General features: G+C 40.3%; 1 protein-coding gene across 8 annotated transcripts in view; it reads right to left on the reverse strand.

The window, feature by feature from the left end:
• Positions 1-9639: 9639 nt before the first annotated feature.
• The window catches only part of NAA16 (N-alpha-acetyltransferase 16, NatA auxiliary subunit), a 72110-nt gene continuing 58091 nt past the window's right edge, over positions 9640-23658 (reverse strand). For all 8 annotated transcript variants that reach the window (XM_088842787.1, XM_088842781.1, XM_088842783.1 and 5 more), the window contains 7 exons: positions 18901-19114; positions 17490-17671; positions 15351-15459; positions 14822-14920; positions 14368-14511; positions 12376-12473; positions 9640-11592 (listed from right to left, as the gene is read on the reverse strand). In XM_088842787.1, coding sequence (XP_088698913.1) covers positions 11395-11592; positions 12376-12473; positions 14368-14511; positions 14822-14920; positions 15351-15459; positions 17490-17671; positions 18901-19114 — 1044 coding nt within the window. In that variant the 3' untranslated portion in view covers positions 9640-11394. The remainder of the gene's footprint in view (positions 11593-12375; positions 12474-14367; positions 14512-14821; positions 14921-15350; positions 15460-17489; positions 17672-18900; positions 19115-23658) is intronic.

Raw genomic sequence — 23658 nt, forward strand, 5'->3', positions numbered from 1 at the left:
TGGGGGCCCTGGTCACTCAACTCCAGAGAGCACTTATCTGCCCAGTTCTAAAGTACCAACTCTAGGTGATTCCATCTCTGATTTTCCTTCTAAAAGTCAGATCCCCATGTCAAGTCAGACAGACAAGATGCTTTTCTTTCCACCTTTCGGATTACTGACATCCCTGAAAGATGTGAAGGGCTGACCTCAAGATGAATGGCTCCACAGCCTGCCACCAAACCCCCCAATGACCTATTTCCAAACAACAGGCTCTAGTTACATCCTAAACATGGGTGTTCGCCACTATTAGCATTTCCTGCTGTTCTTCTCCATCCTGACCCCTTTTCCTTTAGGAAATTAATGGAGATCTCACATTAACTCAATCCATGGTTAATCCCCTCTTGTTAAACTCCTATTGTGTGCTACTAACACTCAGCAACAACGGAACCTGCTGTGCATTTTTTGTGGTTCTCAGAGGATCTGCTGTTATATAATGCTTATGTGAGGAGAGTGGGTTTTCAAACTCTTTGGGGTACGCGTTCCAGTGGGGCACTGGAACGGGCTCATCCAGGCTCCAAAGACCTGGCTGTGGCTTCCCTCCCCAACTCCGTGTTCTGTGATGCTAAACCGGCGGCTTGAAACCAGCTGGAGTCTGTACACCACAAAACCAGCACATTCTCCAAATCAAGATTTCTCCCCTCTTGCCCCACAGAGCCAGTTGTTAAACATTTACCAGGACACAACAGGCTTTTTGCAGGTATTACCCCATTTTCTCTCTATACTACCTCTTAATGTAAACGATTTACTCATGAGAAAAGCCAAGCAAACCCAGCAAGTGACAGGACAAGACAGTAAAACTTGCAGCCCAGTGCTCATGGTTCAAGACCAGGTCCTGCTCCTGACACTCCCACAGCCCCCAACCACCTCCTCCCCACCCTCCTAACTGTAATCGGCTCTCTTTGTTTTTGGCTGCACTGGGTGTTCATTGCAGTGTGAGGGCTTTTCTCTAGTTGCAAGGCGTGAGATCTAGAGCATGCAGGCTTCTCTAGCTGCAGGGGGCACTTAGCTGCCCCGTGGCATGTGGGATCTTAGATCCCCAACCAGGGATCGAACCCACGACCCCTGTATTGGAAGTGCAGCGTCTTAACCACTGGACTGCCAGGGAAGTACCTCTCCTTCTTTACTTCTCATCTTTCCCCTTCACTTTTTCCAGCTAGATTTTAAGAATAAGAAATTTAGAAGATGAAGTGGAAACAGGGCAGGTTATGGCTTTTTAAAAATATAATTTTTAAAGTAGATGACAAAGGTGGCATATAATCTACAGAGCAGTACTTGTCATGGAGTCTATTACTGATTAAGACCCTCACAAGCTAGCCTGGGGAGTTTCACAATATGTATTAAAAAGGGTGAATTTGGGCAGTGATAACAAATCCTGAAAAATGATGCTGTAAAAGTGCTGCACTCAATATGCCAGCAAATTTGGAAAACTCAGAAGTGGCCACAGGACTGGAAAAGGTCAGTCTTCATCCCAATCCCAAAGAAAGGCAATGCCAAAGAATGCTCAAACTACCACACAATTGCACTCATCTCACACGCTAGTAAAGTCATGCTCAAAATTCTCCAAGCCAGGCTTCAGCAATACATGAACCGTGAACTTCCAGATGTTCAAGCTGGTTTTAGAAAAGGCAGAGGAACCAGAGATCAAATTGCCAACATCTGCTGGATCATGGAAAAAGCAAGAGAGTTCCAGAAAAACATCTATTTCTGCTTCATTGACTATGCCAAAGCCTTTGAGTTTATGGATCACATAAACTGTGGAAAATTCTGAAAGAGACGGGAATCCCAGACCACCTGACCTGCCTCTTGAGAAACCTGTATGCAGGTCAGGAAGCAACAGTTAGAACTGGACATGGAACAATAGACTGGTTCCAAATAGGAAAAGGAGTACGTCAAGGCTGTATATTGTCACCGTGCTTATTTAACTTATATGCGGAGTACATCATGAGGAACGCTGGGTTGGAGGAAGCACAAGCTGGAATCAAGATTGCTGGGAGAAATATCAATAACCTCAGATATGCAGATGACACCACCCTTATGGCAGAAAGTGAAGAGGAACTCAAAAGCCTCTTGATGAAAGTGAAAGAGGAGAGTGAAAAAGTTGGCTTGAAGCTCAACATTCAGAAAACAAAGATCATGGCATCTGGTCCCATCACTTCATGGGAAATAGATGGGGAAACAGTGGAAACAGTGGCTGAATTTATTTTTCTGGGCTCCAAAATCACTGCAGATGCTGATTGCAGCCATGAAATTAAAAGACGCTTACTCCTTGGAAGGAAAGTTATGACCAACCTAGATAGCATATTAAAAAGCAGAGACATTACTTTGCCAACAAAGGTCTGTCTAGTCAAGGCTATAGTTTTTCCAGTGGTCATGTATAGATGTGAGAGTTGGACTGTGAAGAAAGCTGATCGCCGAAGAATTGATGCTTTTGAACTGTGGTGCTGGAGAAGACTCTTGAGAGTCCCCTGGACTGCAAGGAGATCCAACCAGTCCATCCTAAAGGAGATCAGTCCTGAATATTCATTGGAAGGACTGATGCTAAAGCTGAAACTCCAATACTTTGGCCACCTGGTGCAAAGAGTTGACTCACTGGAAAAGATTCTGATGCTAGGAGGGATTGGGGGCAGGAGGAGAAGGGGACGACAGAGAGTGAGATGGCTGGTTGGCATCACCGACTCGATGGACATGAATTTGAGTGAACTCCGGGAGTTGGTGTTAGACAGGGAGGCCTGTTGTGCTATGATTCACGGGGTCGTGAAGAGTTGGACACGACTGAGTGACTGAACTGAACTGAACAATTAAAAAGCAGAGACATTACTTTGCCAACAAAAGCCCGTCTAGTCAAAGCTATGGTTTTCCCAGTAGTCTTGTATGGATGTGAGAGCTGGACTATAAAGAAAGCTGAGCGCTTAAGAATTGATGCTTTTGAAATGTGGTGTTGGAGAAGACTCTTGAGAGTCCCTTGGACTGCAAGGAGATCCAACCAGTCCATCCTAAAGGAGATCAGTTCTGAATATTCATTGGAAGGACTGATGTTGAAGCTGAAACTCCAATACTTTGGCCACCTGCTGCGAAGAGCTGACTCATTGGAAAAGACCCTGATGCTGGGAAAGATTGAAGGAGAAGGGGACGACAGAGGATAAGATGGTTGGATGGCATCACCGACTCGATGGACGTGAGTTTGAGTAAACTCTGGGAATGGTGATTGACAGGGAGGCCTGGCGTGCTGCAGTCCAGGGACGTTGCAAAGAGTCAAACATGAATAAGCAACTGAACTGAATAATTATTCTAAAGACCAGCAGGATATTAGAAATGTAAATAAGAATTACTAGCAATAGATTATTTACATTCTAAACAATAGAGACTGTAGATAAGAGACCAGAAACTCAGAGCCTTGGGATTTCTCTCTCTCCACGCATGCATGCTGTCGCGTCAGTCGTGTCCGACTCTGTGTGACCCCACAGACGGCAGCCCACCAGGATCCTCTGTGCCTGGGATTCTCCAGGCAAGAACACTGGAGTGGGTTGCCATTTCCTTCTCCTTCTCCATAGATCTCTGAATGTTCTTTCTTTTCTCATTATCTGACCATCCAGGTGCTGTGAAAAATAGGAAGGTGACCTATTAGAATCCCCAACTTGGATTCTCCATGCTGGCTCCCATTTTATATAATTACATATTGTATCAAAACCTTAAATTTGTACTTCCTTATGAAATGTTACCTAAAGTCACTGAATTTTCATCTTTTCATAACCCTTTTCATATAACCATTCACAGTTTCTAATATGATTTATGAGGTAGGTTTAGCCTGGGTCTTTGGTTCAAGAAACACAGTGTCTCTATGGGAATGGTCCTTCCCAGGGCACTTGTGGACGGTTGGAGGAACTGGCTGTAGTTTGTGACTCAAGCTGGGTGAGCTTAGAAGGAGCAACTGCCTCTTTGGGCTCAGAAGGCTCCAACCAACTACCCTGCAGAGAAACAAAAGAGAGATTCAAACATTTACTAAAGAGGACAGCTTCCATTTACAGGTGGCTGCAAGGCAGGCTACAAAGAGGTGACCTTTGCGCTGCGTCAATGAATAATTCAGGGCTGATTTCCTTTAAGATTGACTGGTTTGATCTTGTTGTCCATGGGACTCTCAAGAATGTTTCCCAGGACCACAGTTCAAACTTATCAATTCTTCAGTGCTCAGCCTTCATTATGGTCCAACTCTCACATCTGTAGATGACTACTGGAAAAAAAAAATAGCTTTGACTATACAGACCTTTGTCAACAAAAGTGATGTCTCTGATTTTTAATATGCTGTCTAGGTTTGTCATCGCGTTTCTTCCAAGGAGCACCTTTTAATTTCATGGCTGCAGTCACCATCTGCAGTGATTTTTGAGCCCAAGAAAAATAAAATCTGCCACTGTTTCCACTTTTTCCCCTTCTATTTGCCATGAAGTGATGGGACTAGATGCCATGATCTTTGTTTTCTGAATGTTGAGTTTTAAGCCAGCCTTTTCACTCTCCTCTTTCATTGATAATTAAAGGGGGGGGGGGGGGAAAGAATCTCTGCGAGGGGCCTAGCGTTGGTTTCTTAGGCTCCCCACCTGATGGCCACGGGCACCTGGTGGGGGGTCACTGAACACAGTGCTGTTTCCCGTGTGCTGATACAGCACACAGGCGTCAGAGGTCCCAGGAGAGGCGCTGGCCAGAGCTCCTATTGTTCAAAAGGAAATTCCTCGAGGCGCAGCGGAAAGCCCTCCTACACTGGAGAATCCATCAGAAGCCCGCATCCTCGTAGGCGTCCCTAGCACGGCAGTGTGAGAGACAAAGATAATAACAGTGACAGAGAACATTCACAGGGCACTGTGTGGGGGCCGCTCCCAGTGCTTTGCACGTAACTCAAGTCTCGCTGCAGCTAAGTCTGTGAGTCAGAGGGCTGTATAAGTGACCGCAATAAACAGGGGTCTAGGGTACTACAGCCCACTGACATTCATCTCAAAGAAACATGGGTTTTTATACAATAGTGGAACAGTGGGCTGAAAGCAGTAATTGGGAATAAGGATACATATTTTCTGTGAGAAAATAAACAGCCTCCACTTGAAAGACCTGCATAATGGGTGGAGATCTCAGTTAAGGTCAAGAGAAAAGGAAATGCTGAGGGCAGAGACGGAAGATGTGTAGAGCTATGATAACCGTATCTCTTGACATAACTACCCTATGATAACCGTAACTACAATAAATCTTGTGAGTCCCTTGGACTCTACAAGAGATCGAACAAGTCAATCCTAAAAGAAGTCAACCCCGCATATTCACTGGAAGGACTGATGCAGAAGCTGAGGCTCCAATACGTCTGGCCACCTGATGTGAAGAGCTGACTCACTGGGAAAGACTGATGCTGGGAAAGTCTGAGGCAGGAGAAGCGGGTGACAGGGGATGAGATGGTTGGATGGCATCACTGACTCAATGGACATGAGTTTGAGCAAGCTCGGAGATAGTGCAAGACAGGGAAGCCTGGTGTGCTGCAGTCCATGGGGTGGCAAAAAGTCAGACACCACTTAGCGACTGAACAACAAACGTTAACCAAGGAGTGGAATATTCCCAGAGGGTAAGTTGTGTAGAATAAATCGAAGAGGCACAGAGGGAAGCCTAAAGAAAACACAATGAGGATGAGTCTGGTTGAGAACAAGCCAGAGGGGTTATGCCTTAAGTGGTCACTATGAAATGGGCCACAGCTCTGTCAAGAGGATTAGTCCTAACAGATCCCTGGTGGATTAGGATACGGTGAGGATAGGTGAGCTGGCTTTCAGAATTCAGCAATGGTCCAGTCAGGAGTCCTTTTAAAGGCAGTCTTAGCTTCTGATAATTAGAAAATCTCCAACCAGTCCAAAATCAGCTGTGGGAACTGATGATATGGCTGCAGATTCAGAGACTCCCAAGAGCCAAGGCTAACACATAATCCAACTCAGGTGATACAAAGACACTTTAGCAACTTGAAGATAAAGAAAGTTCACTTAATCACAATGCGTATAGTGTGTGTGCTCAGTCACGTTCAACTCTTTGTGACCCCATGGACTGTGATCGCCTCTGTCCACGGGGTTTTTCAGGCAAGAACACTGGAGTGTGTTGCCATTTCCTCCTCCAGAGATCTTCCTGACCCAGGGATGGAAACTGTCTCCTGCACTGGCAGGCAGATTCTTTACCACTGATCCACCTGGAAATTTTAGAAACAACATCTACACATTCAGGAGGAAGCACGCAGAACTAGTAGGTATGCTATCAGTAATTAAAATCATTTAAACAAATGGTTAAGAATGAAATCTATTAATGAGACTGTCCAGTCTATTTCATAGCTAAAAACTTAACCAGACCTCATTAACTCTTCTCAGGAGTCATCAGGCACTGAAATCCATTGTAATTCTTAAGTTTTGTAGCTACTTAAATCTACAGTGTCCAGACATTTTTTTTCCACAACATATTAAAAAACTTGAGACACGTGGCCAGTCATCTAACAACAATTCTCACCTCAAGGCCTTGAGCCTGTTAAGTCCTGCTGGAAAGTTCTTCCCACCAATATCTGATCAGCAAAGCTGTCCAAATGTCATCCCACTAGAAATGCTTTCTTGGCCCATCCTACTTAAAAACACTAAACCCTTCCCAATCACATACATAGTGAAGAGTAATATATACGCACTATCTCAAACTAAGTACATGGTCTGTCTTCAGTTAACTGCTGTTTATCTGCTTATCTTTCAATTTTTGAGAGGGGGAAAAAGATGCATTAAAATCTGCAACTGTAATTTGGTGCTTCTGCTTCTCTCTTCGGCACTCTGTTCCCGCTTGATATAAACTAAGGTTTATAAGTAAGTGCATGGAAGTCAACAGTAGACATAGCTTCCCATATTTTTAAGACATATATTCTCATATTTTTATTGAGAAGACTGAGGTAAGTTTCAGGTGTACAATATAATTCACTGTATGTACATATTGCTATATGATCATCACAGTACATTCAGTTAATACGTATCACTACAGTTAAAAATTTTTCTATTTTTTACCATTTATAGTGTTAAATTTTTATTTTTTTCAATGCATATATAATTCCTCTTTGCCACTGTATTCTGCCTTAAATTCTATTCAAACTATTACTCCACCTTTATTCTGGTTCATATTTGCTTGCTGTATTTTTGTCTCCATGCTTTTATTTCAATTTTCAAGTGTATAAACAATTTTAATACAATCTAAGAATCTGAATTTAACCCATTTATTGTCATCAGTGGTCCATCAGAATTTTTCATTCACTGTAATCTTTGTTCCTTTTTCTGCTTTCCACCAAATAAATTTTCTTTTATATTTGTGTTTTGATAGTTTTTAATAATTATATTCATGTTTGTGCATGGTGAAAAATTAATCAATTTCTTAATCTTTTCAATGTCTGTAACGTCCTCTTAAGGCACTTCAGCTCTTACTTTAAGTCTATACCTTCAACTCTAGCCCTGATGATAATGCCTAGAATTTTGTTACATTAAAAATAGCTTGATAACAGTAAACTCTGCAAAGTTACTTAATCACGCTTCTCATTGTATTTCTAGGAGCATCTTCCTGATTTTGTTACCTCTTAATATTGGAAGGAAAGTTATGACCAACCTTGATAGTATATTAAAAAGCAGAGACATTACTTTGCCAACAAAAGTCCGTCTAGTCAAGGCTATGGTTTTTCCCGTGGTCATGTATGGATGTGAGAGTTGGACTGTGAAGAAAGCTGATCGCCGAAGAATTGATGCTTTTGAACTGTGGTGTTGGAGAAGACTCTTGAGAGTCCCTTGTACTGCAAGGAGATCCAACCAGTCCATTCTAAAGGAGATCAATCCTGGGTGTTCATTGGAAGGACTGATGCTAAAGCTGAAACTGAATACTTTGGCCACCTCATGCGACGAGTTGACTCACTGGAAAAGACTCTGATGCTGGGAAAAGGTTGGGGGCAGGAGGAAAAGGGGATGACAGAGAATGAGATGGCTGGATGGCATCACCGACTCTATGGACATGAGTTTGAGTGAACTCCGGGAGTTGGTGATGGACAGGGAGGCCTGGCGTGCTGTGCTTCATGGGGTCGCAGAGAGTCGGACACGACTGAGCAACTAAACTGAATATTGTTCCAAAAGTATTTCCTACCAGGACCTTTCTAAGGCAAATCTGAGGTTTATATGATATATTTTTAAATGCTGTCATATTCTAATGCTAATTTGCTTGGATATACAATTTTAAGCTCAAAGTAACTTTTCTTCAATCCTTAAAAAGCCTTTCATCTTCTTACATTCAATAATGCTTTTCAGAAACCTGATTTTTCTTCACAGTAATTATCACTACCTGACATTATATAATAATTCATTTGCTCTCCCCTACTAAAATATAAACTTCATGAAAATAAGACACTTTTGTTCACTACTGTGTATGTCATACCTGGAACGACATCTGACACACAAAAGATGCTCAACAAAACCTAGACTGGATTATATATAGCTTTTCACCCTGTGGGCTTTGCCTGCGAAATCCATTCCTCAAGAAAGAAACCAGGAATTTCCCAGCAGTCCAGTGTTTAGGATACTCTGCGCTTCCACTGCAGGGGGCACAGGTTCCACCCAGATCAGGGAAGTAAAACCCACAAGCCATGTGGCAGGGCCAAAAAGGGAAGAAACCACAAGAAACCTAAAGTGAAATTCTGCAGTCATGACATAATCATGCGAATCTTTGCCTTTTCCTATCTGTTCTGATAAACCTGGCAAGATCAAAGGACTTTTCATGCTGAGACTAGAGATCTCACTAAGTACTTGGCTCTCAGATGCATCTCCTTTAGGTTTATCACTATTCTCCTTTAGCTTTCCAAAACCAAAAGGTCCTCTGCCAAACTCGGGATAGGGTGGAGGGACGCGACTGAGGGACACGATACAAAACCCTTACTAAAAAGGATCCCTATCCACATTCCAGCTTTCCAACGCTGACACTCAGAGTGGGATGGGAGTAAACAGATACAATCTCCATACACAGAGGAACACACCACTGGATCTCACTAATCCCAGTGCCACTCTCTTCCTGCCTTCCACACCTTAAACCTAACTTCCCACATCTCCACTGCACCCCCATGTAACTCAGAAACTCCAACGATCCAAATGGAATCCTTTCTAAAGACTGCTGTTGAAAGCACAATTTCCACGTAAATTATGATTAACTGGCATCTTTTAAAGAAACTGCATCTTACTGATAGTAACATGAAAAATTACATGTTTCCCAGGGTATTTAGTTACAAAGATAGCCTACTTCTAATATTTTTAAAACACCAAAAAGAAGCCAAACTGTCGTGGCACTAATACTGGTAGGTGGTTATTTTTTTAAAAATAAACTTGTAAAACTATTCTCTCAAAGAAAAACATTTTGCAAAAATATTTTGATAGTGTAAAGTAATTTAAAAAACCACAAATAAGCAGTTTTGATAGTGTGAAGCAATATCACAAACACAAGTAAGTACAAAATAATTTATTACAGCATTACATAGGTTGGCATTATTTTATAGTGAATTCTTTTCTCTCAACAATTATGAATCTAAATATTAACTTAGTGTGAAGGAAAACAATTTTAATTACAACAGTTTCTCTAAATAAAATCTCTTTTGAATTTATATTTGTCTTAAAAGGAAGTATTAATGTTACAGACATATGTATATGGTTCTGAAAAAAACATATTCAATGATGCTATTACTGTTTTCTGTACAAGACAGAACAAAAGCCATCCCCCACTAAATACTGCTCAACAACACTATGTTTTAATAGTTACACTGTTGCAGGGAGGAAGCCAATCCTGACTCCATGTTGGAAATGGTTTCTTTGACTTGCTTCTGTTATTATGATCAATTAATAGCTTGCCTGGAGGACCCTGGCCCTGTGCTTGCCCATAAACTAAAGTGCCTTTGTTCAGAACCCTGTCCGCCTGCAGATGGCAGAAGGGAGAAATTAACACATCCCCTGACTGAACCTTGCCATTCTGGAAGATGTTTGCAAGACTTAACAGTCTTTTTACTTTGCTTCCTCACTTCCCCCCATCTCTGATCTATAAAAGAACCTGGCATCCAGACCCTGTAAGATGGTTATTTTGAGGCACTGGCCTGCCATCTTACAGGTCAGCTGCTTTCCAGATAGTCTCTTCCTTGTCTCAACAGTGTGTCTCTGGGATTCACTGCCGTGTCGTGTGGCAAGCAGAGTGAGCTTGGACTCGGTAACAAAATCAGTTGATGGTCTAGATTCTCATTTTGCTGATATTAAAATGTATTTAATAGTCAATGTATAGCTAGAAGAGTAAGAGTATCTCACTGAAATTTGTCTTCTGCCCCATTACGCCCTCCTGAAGCACACCACTCGTATATAAACTACTTAAACTACCTGGGAACACACAAAGCAATTTAGTCAAAAAAGCTTAATTCTTGCCTGTGGATCTTCAAGACTGACCTAGATATGCAACAAATTCACTAGTGAATTTCCATGATTAAGAGGCAAATGGATCCCCATACCCTGAATCATCAACATAAAACTGCAGTATCCTTATTCAACAGACAATAGCATTTACATGGACATTAAGAAGAAAATGGTACATCAGAAGAAAATTAAGGTGGACAAAGTATCACACTAAAGTTAAGCTTTAAATAAATATTTGCCAAAATTTCCATACCATTTCTGACATACAGTTAATACTTGAATATTGATGTGCTTTAAAAAGCAAACAGACAATAACAAAACAAACCAAGAAGGGATCAAAACATAAAATTCTGAAATGAAACCTGAATCTAAAGAAAATAATACAGTGGAGCTGGATTCAACTTAGGTTAATTAAGAAATTGTCGCCGTTACAATACGAAGTGACAGCAACCATCACAATGCTGATAAGACAACTGTACAAGAACAAACAGGTAATTTTAACAGATTTTTACATAAAAGTAGCAGAGTCAGATAAAGAATAAGCTTACAGAATACTCCATGCAAAAAATGATATCTAATTACAGCTGACCTTTGCGCAAAGCAACAGGTGGGTGCTCTGACCCTCCGTGTAGTCAAAAATACACATATACTTATAGTTGGCCGCCTGTGCACACACAGTTCCTCCCTCCCTGGGTTCTGCATCAGATTCAACCAACCGCAGATCACAGAGTAAGGCAGTATTTACTATGGAACAAAATCAACACATTAAGTGGATCCTTGCAATTCAAACCCATGTTGTTCAAAGGTCAATGGTATTTCATTTCTTATATATATTAAAATACAAACTGGAAGAGAAACCTTGACCTGAATTCAGCTTTGAGTCTAAGAGAAGTCAATTTTCTAGAGGATTTCAAGTTTCATTTGCCAAGACATCACAGTTGGCTGTGTAGTTCAGATCCACGCCATGACTGCCGACTTCGCTCAGAGCGGGCAGGAAAGCAGAAGTGAAGGGAAGCAGGTTGTGACATGCCATCCTGTACTCCTCATACTGGGAGTTGCAGCTCCCAAAACAGCCATTGAGCAGCGCCTCAGAAACCTTTATTAAATTCTGTGTAAACAAGGAAAAAATGAAAATAATTTTAAAAAACAGTCTGGTTAATACTCACCTTAATCAAAAGATGCAGTTTATTAATTAAGCAACAGAAAATCAAGAAGGCCTCACTCTAAAATAACCTCTTTCTATCTATAACAAATAATCACCACCAAAAGGAACACTTAAAAAAATCATTTCTATGAGGCCTTGAAAAAGCAACAGAATTCTAATACTTTAAAAAGGTGAATCTCTGAAACTATAATCATTTAAGTGAAGTCGCTCAGTCGTGTGTGTCTCTTTGCGACCCCATGGACTGTAGCTTACCAGGCTCCTCCATCCATGGGATTTTCCAGGCAAGAGTACTGGAGTGGAGTGCCATTGCCTTCTCCAAGGGATCTTCCCAACCCAGGGATCGAACCTGGGTCTCCCACATTGCAGGCAGACGCTTTACCCTCTGAGCCACCAGGGAAGCCCATAATCATTGAAAGTGTCCTTTATTAACAGTAATATTTCCCATTTACTGAGTCCCTACTACATGTCAAGCACCTCATAGTTTACTATTTCAGTTAACTGTTATGCTAACTCTGAAATGGACCGAATTTTCATCCCCAACTTATAAATGAGGAAAAGGATGCTAAAGAGGTAAATTGCCTAACATGATACAGCTCACAGTGAGCACAGCTGAGATTCAAATCCAGACGTAACTCTGAAGGCCCACTCAGGAATTCGTTGCAGAGATGTTTTGTTAGCTCACTCGGTATCTACAATCTGTGGCAATTGGTTGGTGAAAAATCTTACCTTTACATTTTTATCTTTTATAGCTTCATCCAGTCTAGTGGCAATAGCAATTGCTTTCTCTTGCCTTGACTTGTCCAGAAAATACATCATTTTAGCACCTGAAATACCAAGACATTTCAAAACCAGTAAACGTGCACATCTTACATTTGATCTGAACCGACCAGTGACTTAAAATACGGCTCCAGGTATGCGGTCAGCAGTGGGCTGCACACGACTGCGGTCTTTCCTCCCTGACTCCCTGTTCCATGATGTCCCACTGACAGCTTGGGGCCACAAGGGAAGCATTCGTATTACATTCAGACACACACACAAAGCCCCCTACAAATTGGGGCTTTTTCTGTGACAAAGAGATGGCTGCGAAACATTTACCAGGAGACCAGGGTTAACAACCCCACCCCTCAGAAATGTAAATATGGGCTACCCCTGTGGCATCAGTCAATATTTCAACTAAAATCATTTTTGAAACATGATACTCTAAAATAAAACACCTAAGGAACAAACTATTATCAGAGTAGTGTGACAGATGGACAACAGGAAAATCTTTGCATATTCATGAAGAAATTTTTAAAGCTATTTTAAAGTAAAATCCAATTTATGTTCCCCCTATAAATTACATGGTCCATGTTCATTTTTTATTGGTCTTTTATTAATTTATATTTTTAGTATTAATCTAAAAGATTAGTATGTATATTTATTATTAGCTTTAATCAGTTACATATCTGTGAATATTTTCCCTTCTTGGCCTTTTGACTTTCTTCATGGCTTTTTTTTTTTTAGTGAGGCAAAATTATCTTTTTCTGGGAATATGTTTAGAAAGGCATTTCCCATTATTATAATAAAGAAATATCTCCTTCCATTATCCTGTGTTTTTGATGAGAAATTCTTACCTGCCCTTACTACCAAGAAGTCAAGAAGTGCTGTAATTTTTCATAGGCATTAACTTTTTTCATAGATAACAGAACCAAGCAGTTTCCCTTTACAACAAGAAAGCTTAGGTTAAAATACTTAAATGTGTGGCTTAAAGTAGGAGCGTAGTTAATTACATCATGTACTTCATTACTTTGTCCCCAGTCCCGTTTCCAGTCTTCTTCTAGTTTGCATTTAACGCCACCTTGTCACTTTATGAATTTGTATAGACTGCCTAAAATCCTTCCTGCAACAGGGCAGGATACAGTTAAGTCCTTAAAACACAAAATATATAAAGTAATAAAAATACAAGGAAAAAATAAGTCTCACATACCTCACCATTCAAAGTCAACCATTAAAGCGTTAATCCATGCTTCTCTTCAGCTTTTATGCTATGTTTATTTTTACACAGTTGAGACTATATGTCAATTCTATATACTTTGCTCCTATTATTACAAATCTTTTGAATAGATACCACTTTCTATTACTATCTGGTAGTCCATCATACAGGCCTACGACTTTTTCCCCTATAACTGGACACTCATTAAATTTGCTTCCATTCTTTTCCTCATCCTTACACACAGAATTCCAGTTAATACCTTTGACCTTAAAACTCTTTTTTTGCTTTGGATTCTTTAAAATTATTTACACAAGTATGTACAGCTATAGCAAAAGACAAAGTTCTTGATAAGGACGACAAATTGTTTTCCTCCTTGGTCAGGCCAATTCACATCCGCAGCAGTAAAATACAAGACTGCTTATACACTACAGCTTTCCCATACTTTAGCCTCCTTTTTTCAAACATGAATAACCTTTCCTTTTAGGTGGTAGGTTAGGTTAGAGATTTTTTCTTATTTTCAGGGGAAGGCTTGTACTGCTATGAACTTCTCTCAAGAGTTGCTTTGGTGGCATCCCATAGATTCTGTATGGTTATGTTTAAAAATAATCTTTCCTAATTTGAAAGATCAAAATGGTACTGTGTTCATTTCTTTTTCTCTGATAGTTTGATCATCTTTCCAAACTTCTTTTCCCGTCATATTCTAACTTCTAGGCATAAACATTTTAACCCTGAAGCTAAATACCAACCTGAAAGTAGATGCTGAAGAGAGGTAGCATTATGTTTAAGAAAATCCTCATTAAAACTTTCCAAATCCTTGTTAACAAGTATTTTCTGCATCTCCTGAGATAGAACTTTGCTCACAATGTCTGGAAGATTACTGTGATTAGACACTATAAAAACAGAACATTTGCAGTTTACAGTATGTTTGGCCTGTCCTTTGAAACAAAATCAATTGAAATACATTCATATTTATTATTAAGCCTGATACATTTTACATAATAAAAATAGAAGTGCTCCTTTGGAATATAAATACATTCCAGCTTAAAATGCACTAATTTCTAACATATCTTTGCTAGAATCTTCATTTAAGGACTTTGCAAACTTTTTTCTTTGTACTAATCTCTTTCATATCCAGCTTAATAGAAGACAGGCGAACTGTCATAATTACCTTTACATAAATATTACCTTTTTCATACTTACCAGATTTAGAAAATTTAATTAAACATTCATGTAGCCATGGGTTATTCCTGTTGATAGCAAAAGCTCGTTTAACAGATTGCAGCATTAACAGAAACTTTCCTATGCCAGAAAAAATTAGAAAAGTAACAGCATCAATATTTAAGTTTGTTATTTCATTCCCTTTCTTTTAGCCTCACTGAAAACCCAGAAACAAAGTATTATCTTTCCTATAATCTTCAAAAGCAAAATTCAAAGTTGATTTTGGTTATCAGAGATAACTTTTATTTTCTAAAAAAATGCTTGAAAAATCATGAAGAATTACTTCAGGTAAACAATCTGTATGCCTATTCAAATAATTCATTTGATCATAATATTCTATCTAATCTATTACTCAGTAAAGTTTTGAGTAGCAAAGGAAAAAGGGATTAAGAGCCTTTGTGGGAGGTTGAAATGAAGGTCTAAGAAACAAAAACAGATCTAACTCACAAACATTATACTGAATACAGTCACCAATAAAATAAAAAATTAAAATCTGAATCCAAACTATTACCTTTTCTAAAATATATTTCAAATGCTAACAGATGAGTGTCAATGTTATCAGCAACAAGGTTCTTAAGAGGTATGAGAAACTTGATAGCTTCTTCTAATGGATTTTCTATCTATTTTGAAACAGAAAGAAAAATTATTGTATTTAAAAAGCAGTCATACAAGTCAAATTTCCCCCCAAATTTTATACTAATGCATAGCTGAAGTAATCTAGATAGTTCTTTTTATATAACTAAGAAGCAAGAAAAAATTTTAAAACTATTAACTATAAACAAAGTATAGTCAATACTTTTCAAAATGGAAACAGCTCTATTGTTTTCATGATTATAAAATTCAAAATAATTTTATAAAAATTTTAAAAATACAGAAAATTATTCTGTAGACTTAATGAAGTGGTACTACAAATACCATTATACTACCAAGCCCCTTAAACTATAGACATTCTAAAGAAAGGAGACAAATACAACTGCATGACATAATTGAAAAAAAGTCAAGTTTAAAATACTAGATTCACAGTGAATAAACCAGAAAGCTAAATATTCCCCTAAATCTGGTTCCTAAATAACTATTAATATTTTGAAAAAATTGTGGAGATAAGCTACTATTCTCTTTGCAGCTAAAACATTATCTAGCAAAGTATATAAAATGCTGCCATATTTCACTGTATTGCTGCTGTAACAAATTACCAAAAATTTACTGTATTAACACAAATTAAGGATTTCTCTGGTGGTAACATGGTTAAAACTCTGTGCTCCCAATGCAGGGGGGACGCGTCCAATCTCTGGTTATGGTAAGGACAGAGTAATGGGACAAAGTAGGTGATTAAACAGTTAATCCCACGAGGGAATTTAAGTAGAAAAAATATGGGTGACCTCTTTAAGTTAATGATTACTCAAAGAAAGCAGGTTTACTTAACCACAAAACCAAGCAGCCTTGCTTGGCAGCAGAGCCATGCAACAGAAGCACAGGATGTGCCCCAACAACAATAAAAAAAAAAAATGGTGGCACGAGACCCACATTGTGCCCAGTGAGCTCAGTGCAGTAATGATCCCAAGGACAGGCACACACACAAGAGTAATGTGTGAACCGAGCCTGACCGTGCAGGGACAGGAAAAAAGTCCCTGCCCAACCTGGAGGAGAAGCAGGTGATGGAAGCAGGGCGTGCGCTGAGAAGACACACAGGTCCTCCCCCTCCTCCTCACTGGCACTTTGATTGCGGAACTGCAGCCAACTACGTTCTTGGGCGTGGCACCCCCCGCCTGCACACCTGTAAGCCTCACGAGTGTCTAGTCTAACAGATCGCTTTGCTCTTGCTGAAGTCTCTCTGCACCGAGACATACAGGACTGTGGGACTGGAGTTCGTTGGAGACCCTCAAATGACACCAAACGGTATCAGTTGGGCCACTAAGTTCCCTCATGCCGCACACTGCAGCCAGAACAAAACAAAACCCCACAAATTTATCTGACACGGTTCTGTAGGTTCAAAGTCCAGCATGGGTCTCACTGCACTCCAAGAGGGCTGCATTTCCTCTTGGAGGTTTTAAGGGAGAGTGTTTCCACGCCTTTTCTCAGCCTCTTCAGGAAGCCCACCTCTCCGGGCTCGGGGCACCCCCCTCGCCTTCAAAGGCAGCCACAGAGGACAGAGCCCTTTCCCATCACTCAGCCCCGTCTCCTGCTTCCCTCTCTCCTTAAGGCCCCCATGATGAACTACACTGGGCTCACTGGGTAGTCTAGGAATCCTCTCCCTGTCCATTTTTTTATTTTTCAGATGTTTTTTGGCTGCACCATACTTACAGCATGTGGCATCTTAGTTTGTCTTATTTAAAGGTCAGCGAAATATAACCTTAGATTTCATTTGCCACCTTAATTCTGCTTTGTAATGTAATACAGTCACAGTTTTCAGGGGTTAGAACATGAATGCATTTAGAGGGCTACTATTCTGCCTACCACAAGTACAATTCTACCTATAATCTGCATCAGCCCAAACTCAAATATTATCACTTAAAAGTAACTGATGAATATCATAATGACCTTAGCTAATATTACAAATCTGGCTTCTGATTTACAGATTCAAATAAATCATATTTATAGTCAGCACAGAATTAAATAACTTCATCAAATAAATACAGTGTATTCATCTCACCCTTTCTAATTTTTCAGGTAGAAGTTCTTCTTTGAGACCACTGGTTTCTTCTTCATCCCGTTTTTGATTTTTTGGTTGATGTTCCCTTTCTACTTGCTTTCTCTCTTCTTCTAATTTAGCCTTTTTCTGAGCTCTTCTCTGCTTGCTAAGCATTTTCTTCAATTCTTTGGCTGACAGGTTTTCTATAAATATTCAAATAAATGAAAAATCTGAGTCAGTGTTGTCCATTTCCTCATATTCTTATTCAATGCATACTATTAGTATATCTGGCCTTCCCTGGTGACTCAGGAGGTGAAGTATCTGCCTGCAGTGCAGGAGACCCGGATCCAATCCCTGGGTTGGGAAGATCCCCTGGAGAAGGCAAAGGCTACCCACTCCAGTATTCCTGCCTGGAGAATTCCATGGACCACAGTCCATGAGGTCGCAGAGAGTCAGACACAACTGAGAAACTGTCACTAGTATATTTGGGGGGCAGGGGAGGCAACTGAATAAAAGTTTTTAGAGAGTGTATTCCTAATGATTAACTTACACCTGGCACACCAAAGGCAACAGCAAATGCTGCATCAACTAAAATTAACCAACTCAATCCTGGATGTTCATTGGAGGGACTGATGCTAAAGCTGAAACTCCAATACTTTGGCCACCTCATGAGACGAGTTGACTCACTGGAAAAGACTCTGATGCTGGGAAAGGTTGGGGGCGGGAGGAGAAGGGGACGACGGAGAATGAGATGGCTGGATGGCATCACCGACTCTGTGGACATGAGTTTGAGTGTACTCCGGGAGTTGGTGATGGACAGGGAGGCCTAGCGTGCTGTGATTCATGGGGTCGCGGAGAGTCGGACACGACTGAGCGACTGAACTGAACTGAACTGAACTGAGCCTAACTCTTCCTCCTACACAATACATGGGCTTAGGCAAATCCTCTTTCTCAATCTCAAGTCCCAAACTGTATAAAGTGGAGCTGAAGATTATCCTTTTGGAAAAATTCAAGGAGAAGTGAGACAAAGCACAGAGGCATAAGTGATCAGATCAGAAATCTGCTTTCATGCCACTATTTCTCAAATATTCTTGGGTATTGACACGTCTGTGAGTAAAACGCTGATTTAGATATTCTCATTGGCATTACTATTTTCAGTCAAGTAGGTATTAGAAGCTATACAAATATATTTTTTTCTCTAAAAAGCTCAGTTATTTTCAATTACCACTTTAAAAAACAAAACAAAACAGCCCATAAACATTATCAGTTACAGGATAACACCCTATCAACTTTTTCTAAGTCTTCCCCCTACTTTTTTGGGGGTATATCCATTATCTATTGTTCTCTTCACACTCATTTGATAATATACTTTTCCATCATTATTTAATGACATTCTAAAATTCTGTGTTCAAGTCTCTTTTTAGTTAGTTACCTGAATTTCTCTCTTGTTGTTTGCTTTCACTGGTCAAGGGATTATCATACAGTTTCAAGTATATTTCAATAGCTGATCTAGCGGCCTTGAAATAAAATCCATGTCTCCTGAGTGTATCTTCTAATCTCAAAAGGTCAACGTAGGCCCGAAGGGTCAGCTTTCTCATGCAGTAAGTATGGAAGTCAAACTGATCGTCAGTTATCTCAGAAAAGTGCTTAAAAACAAAACCACACAGTTATCCCTTACATTTACGTCAATAACATCTACTTTTTGAAAAGAAAATAATAAAAAGCCCGTAAGATAATGTAAGCAGTCACAATTTCACTAAGTTGCCCTCCCCAGGGTTTAACATACAAAGGACCTCAAGTTGTTCTTTGCATTCAACCTAAGCTTCTCTTCCTTACCTTCCAATCCCCATTCCCTATAAATCATGTTTCATGATGATACCCAATTTATATGTAATAAATCAGATGAGGGGAACTTCCCGGTAGTCCAGTGTCAAGCCTGGAGGAGGAAATGGCAACCCACTCCAGACAGAGGAGCCTGGCGGGCTCCACGGAGTCACAGAGAGTTGGACACAACTGAGCACCAGCAGTGAGGCCTTGGTGCTTTCAGCCCTGGTTGGGGAACTGAGATCCTGCAAGCCATGTGGCACAGCCTAAAAAAAAGTCAGATGCCCAGGTCATTTTTTTAAACCTGGAAATTAGAATATACCAATATTTTAGTTTTAATAAATACTTCTCAGGATTCCCTCAAAATCTGCAAGGTAAACAGAGCTCTGAATGGAGACTAAACATATACAGGTTTACATTGAATGTCTAGACATCAGATGATTCTACTCAACCATGAACTCTTCAAGGACAAGCCTGTCAAATCCATCCCCACTCCCTGGCACAGGGCCTAGTACAGAAGACATTCAGTAAGTGCAATATGTGCCAACTCAGAAGAGAAGCTGCTTTTCAGGCATGTGACTTTGCAATTTCCTACAGCCTCAATTATTTAACCTAAGTTAGGAATAAAAAAATATATACAGCCAATCTCATAGGTTGTTAGGGGATCAAGTAATTATTTTAAAGTTCATTCTAAACAGTAAACTGCTTTACAAGCACAGAGTGTTATGGTTTTTCTCTCACTCATTAAACTCCTGTTTATCTAACTATATCCCATTTTAGCAAAAGTTTTTAATCTGGAGTCTATGTATAAACAAGTATAGTAACGTTTTCCTAAGGAGAGAGCTTGAAGCTTTCAACCGATTCTCAAAGGGTCCATGGTCCCAAAAGGGTTAAGAACTAATCCCTTACATGAAAGAAAAGATGACTAACTCCCCAACAAAACAATTTATGCTTTTGTTTTCTTCCCTACAAGCATCTCCACCTCCATCTTCTTTCTTTTCCCCTTCTTTAGCTTCTCCAAAAATATATAGAAAAATGAATGATTCACTACACAAACACAGATCAAACTCTTCTACTACTTCATCTCCCTCTGTCCTGGGGGCCTAGTAACTCACTGTGCAGAAAACACATTAGTAACTATCCGTATCATTCAATAATTTTAGTTCTCTTGGTAATTAGAAATACATCATACACAGAATTCCATTAAGAGCCTGATATTCTAAAATATGAAGATAAAAAGAACAAACGTACACAGTGTGAGGGAAAGAAATGGGGAAAAAATGACTATTTCACATTAGCTTATATTTACTACTTCACGAACCATGCTTTAATGGTATATCTGCAAGTTTCATTCCTCCCATCAATAAGACAAATGAAATAACTTTTTTAAATGAAGGAATTACATAATTGTTCATGGTTAATATAAATCACGCTACACCTAGCACTGTATTATCTTAAAATTGAATACAAATTGAGGGAAAATGGGAGTGCCCCAAATCATGGGACACGTAATGAAATGAAAACGTCTAAGAGGCTGCAGTTTTCTTAGGGTGAGAAAGCTTTATGTGTAAAAAAGGCAGACCCAAGTTTCAAGAGACACTCGTAGAGCATTAGGTTTCAGTGAGGTCTCAAGGGAGCCATATGGAGCCACAAACGTGTAAGCCGTCTCTTTATCAGTAACTGCCCACAGGCCACCTCTCTCCAGTCACCGTCTTCCAGAAACAAAGCAACCCACTGTTCCTAGTGTGTCTGAGGCTTTCTTAGTTCTTGCGCTCAAAGCCCTGGGTCTCAGGAACCTGCTCAGGGATGGCATATTCCTACTTAAGAGCAACTAAATCATCTTAGGATGATTTTTGAAGTGAACACGGATAAAGAAGTTGCAAAGATGGCACAGGGATGTCCTGTACCCTGTTTCCTCAGTGTGCCCAGCAGGTCACACCACCAAAACAAAGACCTGAGACGGCCTTGATGTGTGTGAACAGCTTCATGTGACTGCATCGTACAAACAGCTCTGTAACTACAATGCAGGGGACACAGGTTCAATCCCTGGGTGGGGAACTAGGATTCCACATGCCGAGGGGCAACGAAGCCTGTGAGCCGGAACTACCGGGGCCACGTGCCACAACTGAGAGAAGCGTGCACGCCACAACAAAGATCTCGTGTGCCACTACTGGGGCCTGACACAGCCATAGACAAACATGTAAGAGAAGTAACAGCTACACCAACCAGGGCAATGAGCAACCCTTAATTCCTTTACAGAAAATCTGTCGTTATAAAGTGTCAACTTGATAAACATTAAGAAGCAATGGAAGACAAAGTTATGGGCTTCCTTGTGGCTCAGTGGAAAAGAATCCCCTTGCCAATTCAGGAGACGTGGGTTCGATCCCTGATCCAAGATCCCACATGCTGTGGAGCAACTAAGCCTGTGCGCCCCAACTACTGCGCTTGTACTCCAGGGCCCTAGAGCTGCAACTACTGAAGCCTGTGCACGCTGGAGCCTCTGCTCTGCAACGAGAGGCCACCAGTTAGAAGCCACGCGCTGCACCTAAAGAAAAAGCCCACACAGCACTGAAGACCCGGCACAGCCATAAATAAATAAAATTAATAATAATGAAAAAGATAAAGTTACGAACGTCCTATGGTTCTGATCTACTGGAAACCTCAGATCTTATAAAAAAGTTTTAGAAATATGCACTGCTCCTCTCAAATATAAATCAACACACTAAAATAATGAGAAACTAATCACCTGAAAAAAAGGGGGGGAAAAGTTCAATTCTTGAAAGAAAAAATAGTTAAAAATATTATTCTGAATATAAGTTTATAGCCAATAGTCTGAAGGTGGTCATTCTGTCTTATTTTTAATAAAACTTAAGTTCCAAACATTGGATTGGACTACATAATCACTATGTAATCTTAAACCCTGTAAGAAAGGCAAGAAGAAGGCATAAAAAGGACTACAGTGGACCATTCTAGAATTCTAACATTTCAAATCCAATTAGTAAGAGTGCAAAGCAGTATGTCCTAAGCTGAAACTGCCTTCAGCGAAAGAATTCTTGAAGGCAGAAGGACTCAGTCCTTCTTGGAACTTAGTTCTCTATTCAATAACCTTCTATTTGGAAGGTCAACTGCAAAATTTTATATATATTATTTTTTTTGCCACACAGCATGCAGGGTCTTAGTTCCCTGAACAGGGATTCAAACTGTGCCCCCACTGAATTGGCAAAGCAGAGTCTTTACCACTGGACTGCCAGGGAAGTCCCCAAAGTTTTATTTCTGAATAGGGTGCTCGCTTCTTTACTAAAATATTTAAAACCCAGGCACAAAGGTAACCCAAATAGGTATCTGTTGTATCTTTTAATTCTGTAATTACTCCTTTTTTTTTTTTCCAGTCGTTCAGTTGTGTCCGACTCTTTGCGACCCCATGAATCACAGCACGCCAGGCCTCCCTGTCCATCACCAATCCTTACAATTGTTATCATCAAGAATTTTCTTTTAGATGACATTAATGGTATTAGAAACTAATTTCAGGGAGCTCCCTGGCAGTCTGGAGATTAAGAATCAGAGTTCCAATGCAGGGGACCTGGGTTCCCATCCATGGTAAAGGCATTAAGACCCCACAGGCCTGCTCAAGTCAGGGAGAGAAGCCAGCGCGCTGAACAACTGAGCCTGTGCACTACAGCCCGCACGTCACAAACACTGAAGCCGCGCTTCACAAGAGAAGCCCTTGCGCTACAACTAGAGATGCTCCTTTGTGCCACGACAGAGACCCAGTGCAGCCAAAATGACAGAAGAACTATTTCAGAAGCATTCATCAGCAAACATTCAAGCACCCTATTTGTACTCTACACTAATGTGTTTCCTTTTATCATGAATTACTCACTATAAAGACTAGCTTATAAGCATAATGTGAATAGGATCGTTTCTTGTGTATCTGCCTCTGGTTATATTTTTAAGTACCAACAGCAAACCCTAAAGATACTTAGTAAAGTTTCCAATGATTATAATTACATAACATAAGCAGAGGGTGATGATTTCTACCATCTCTGATAACCAGTGATCGTCTATAAAATGCTTTCTACTAGTCAAAACACATTTCTTAAACTGGAAATACAGGTGGCCCTTGAACGGTACCATGTGGGCCCACTGATATGTGAGTTTTTCCCACAGTAAATTCTGCAGTACCACGTAATCATGGTTGGTTGCATCCATGGATACAGAAACAGGGATATGCAGGAACCACGTATACAGAGGACCAACTGTAAGTCACAGGGAGATTTTCAACTTCCCAGAGGGTGGCATCTCAACACCCACTTTGTTCCAGGGTCAACTGCAGTTATTCAAAACCACTAAAAACTTGGGAGAAAGC

Source organism: Moschus berezovskii, chromosome 13 (genome assembly GCF_049115385.1).
Source record: "Moschus berezovskii isolate FMDL1 chromosome 13, NW_MosBer_1.0, whole genome shotgun sequence".
Classification (NCBI taxonomy): domain Eukaryota; kingdom Metazoa; phylum Chordata; class Mammalia; order Artiodactyla; family Moschidae; genus Moschus; species Moschus berezovskii.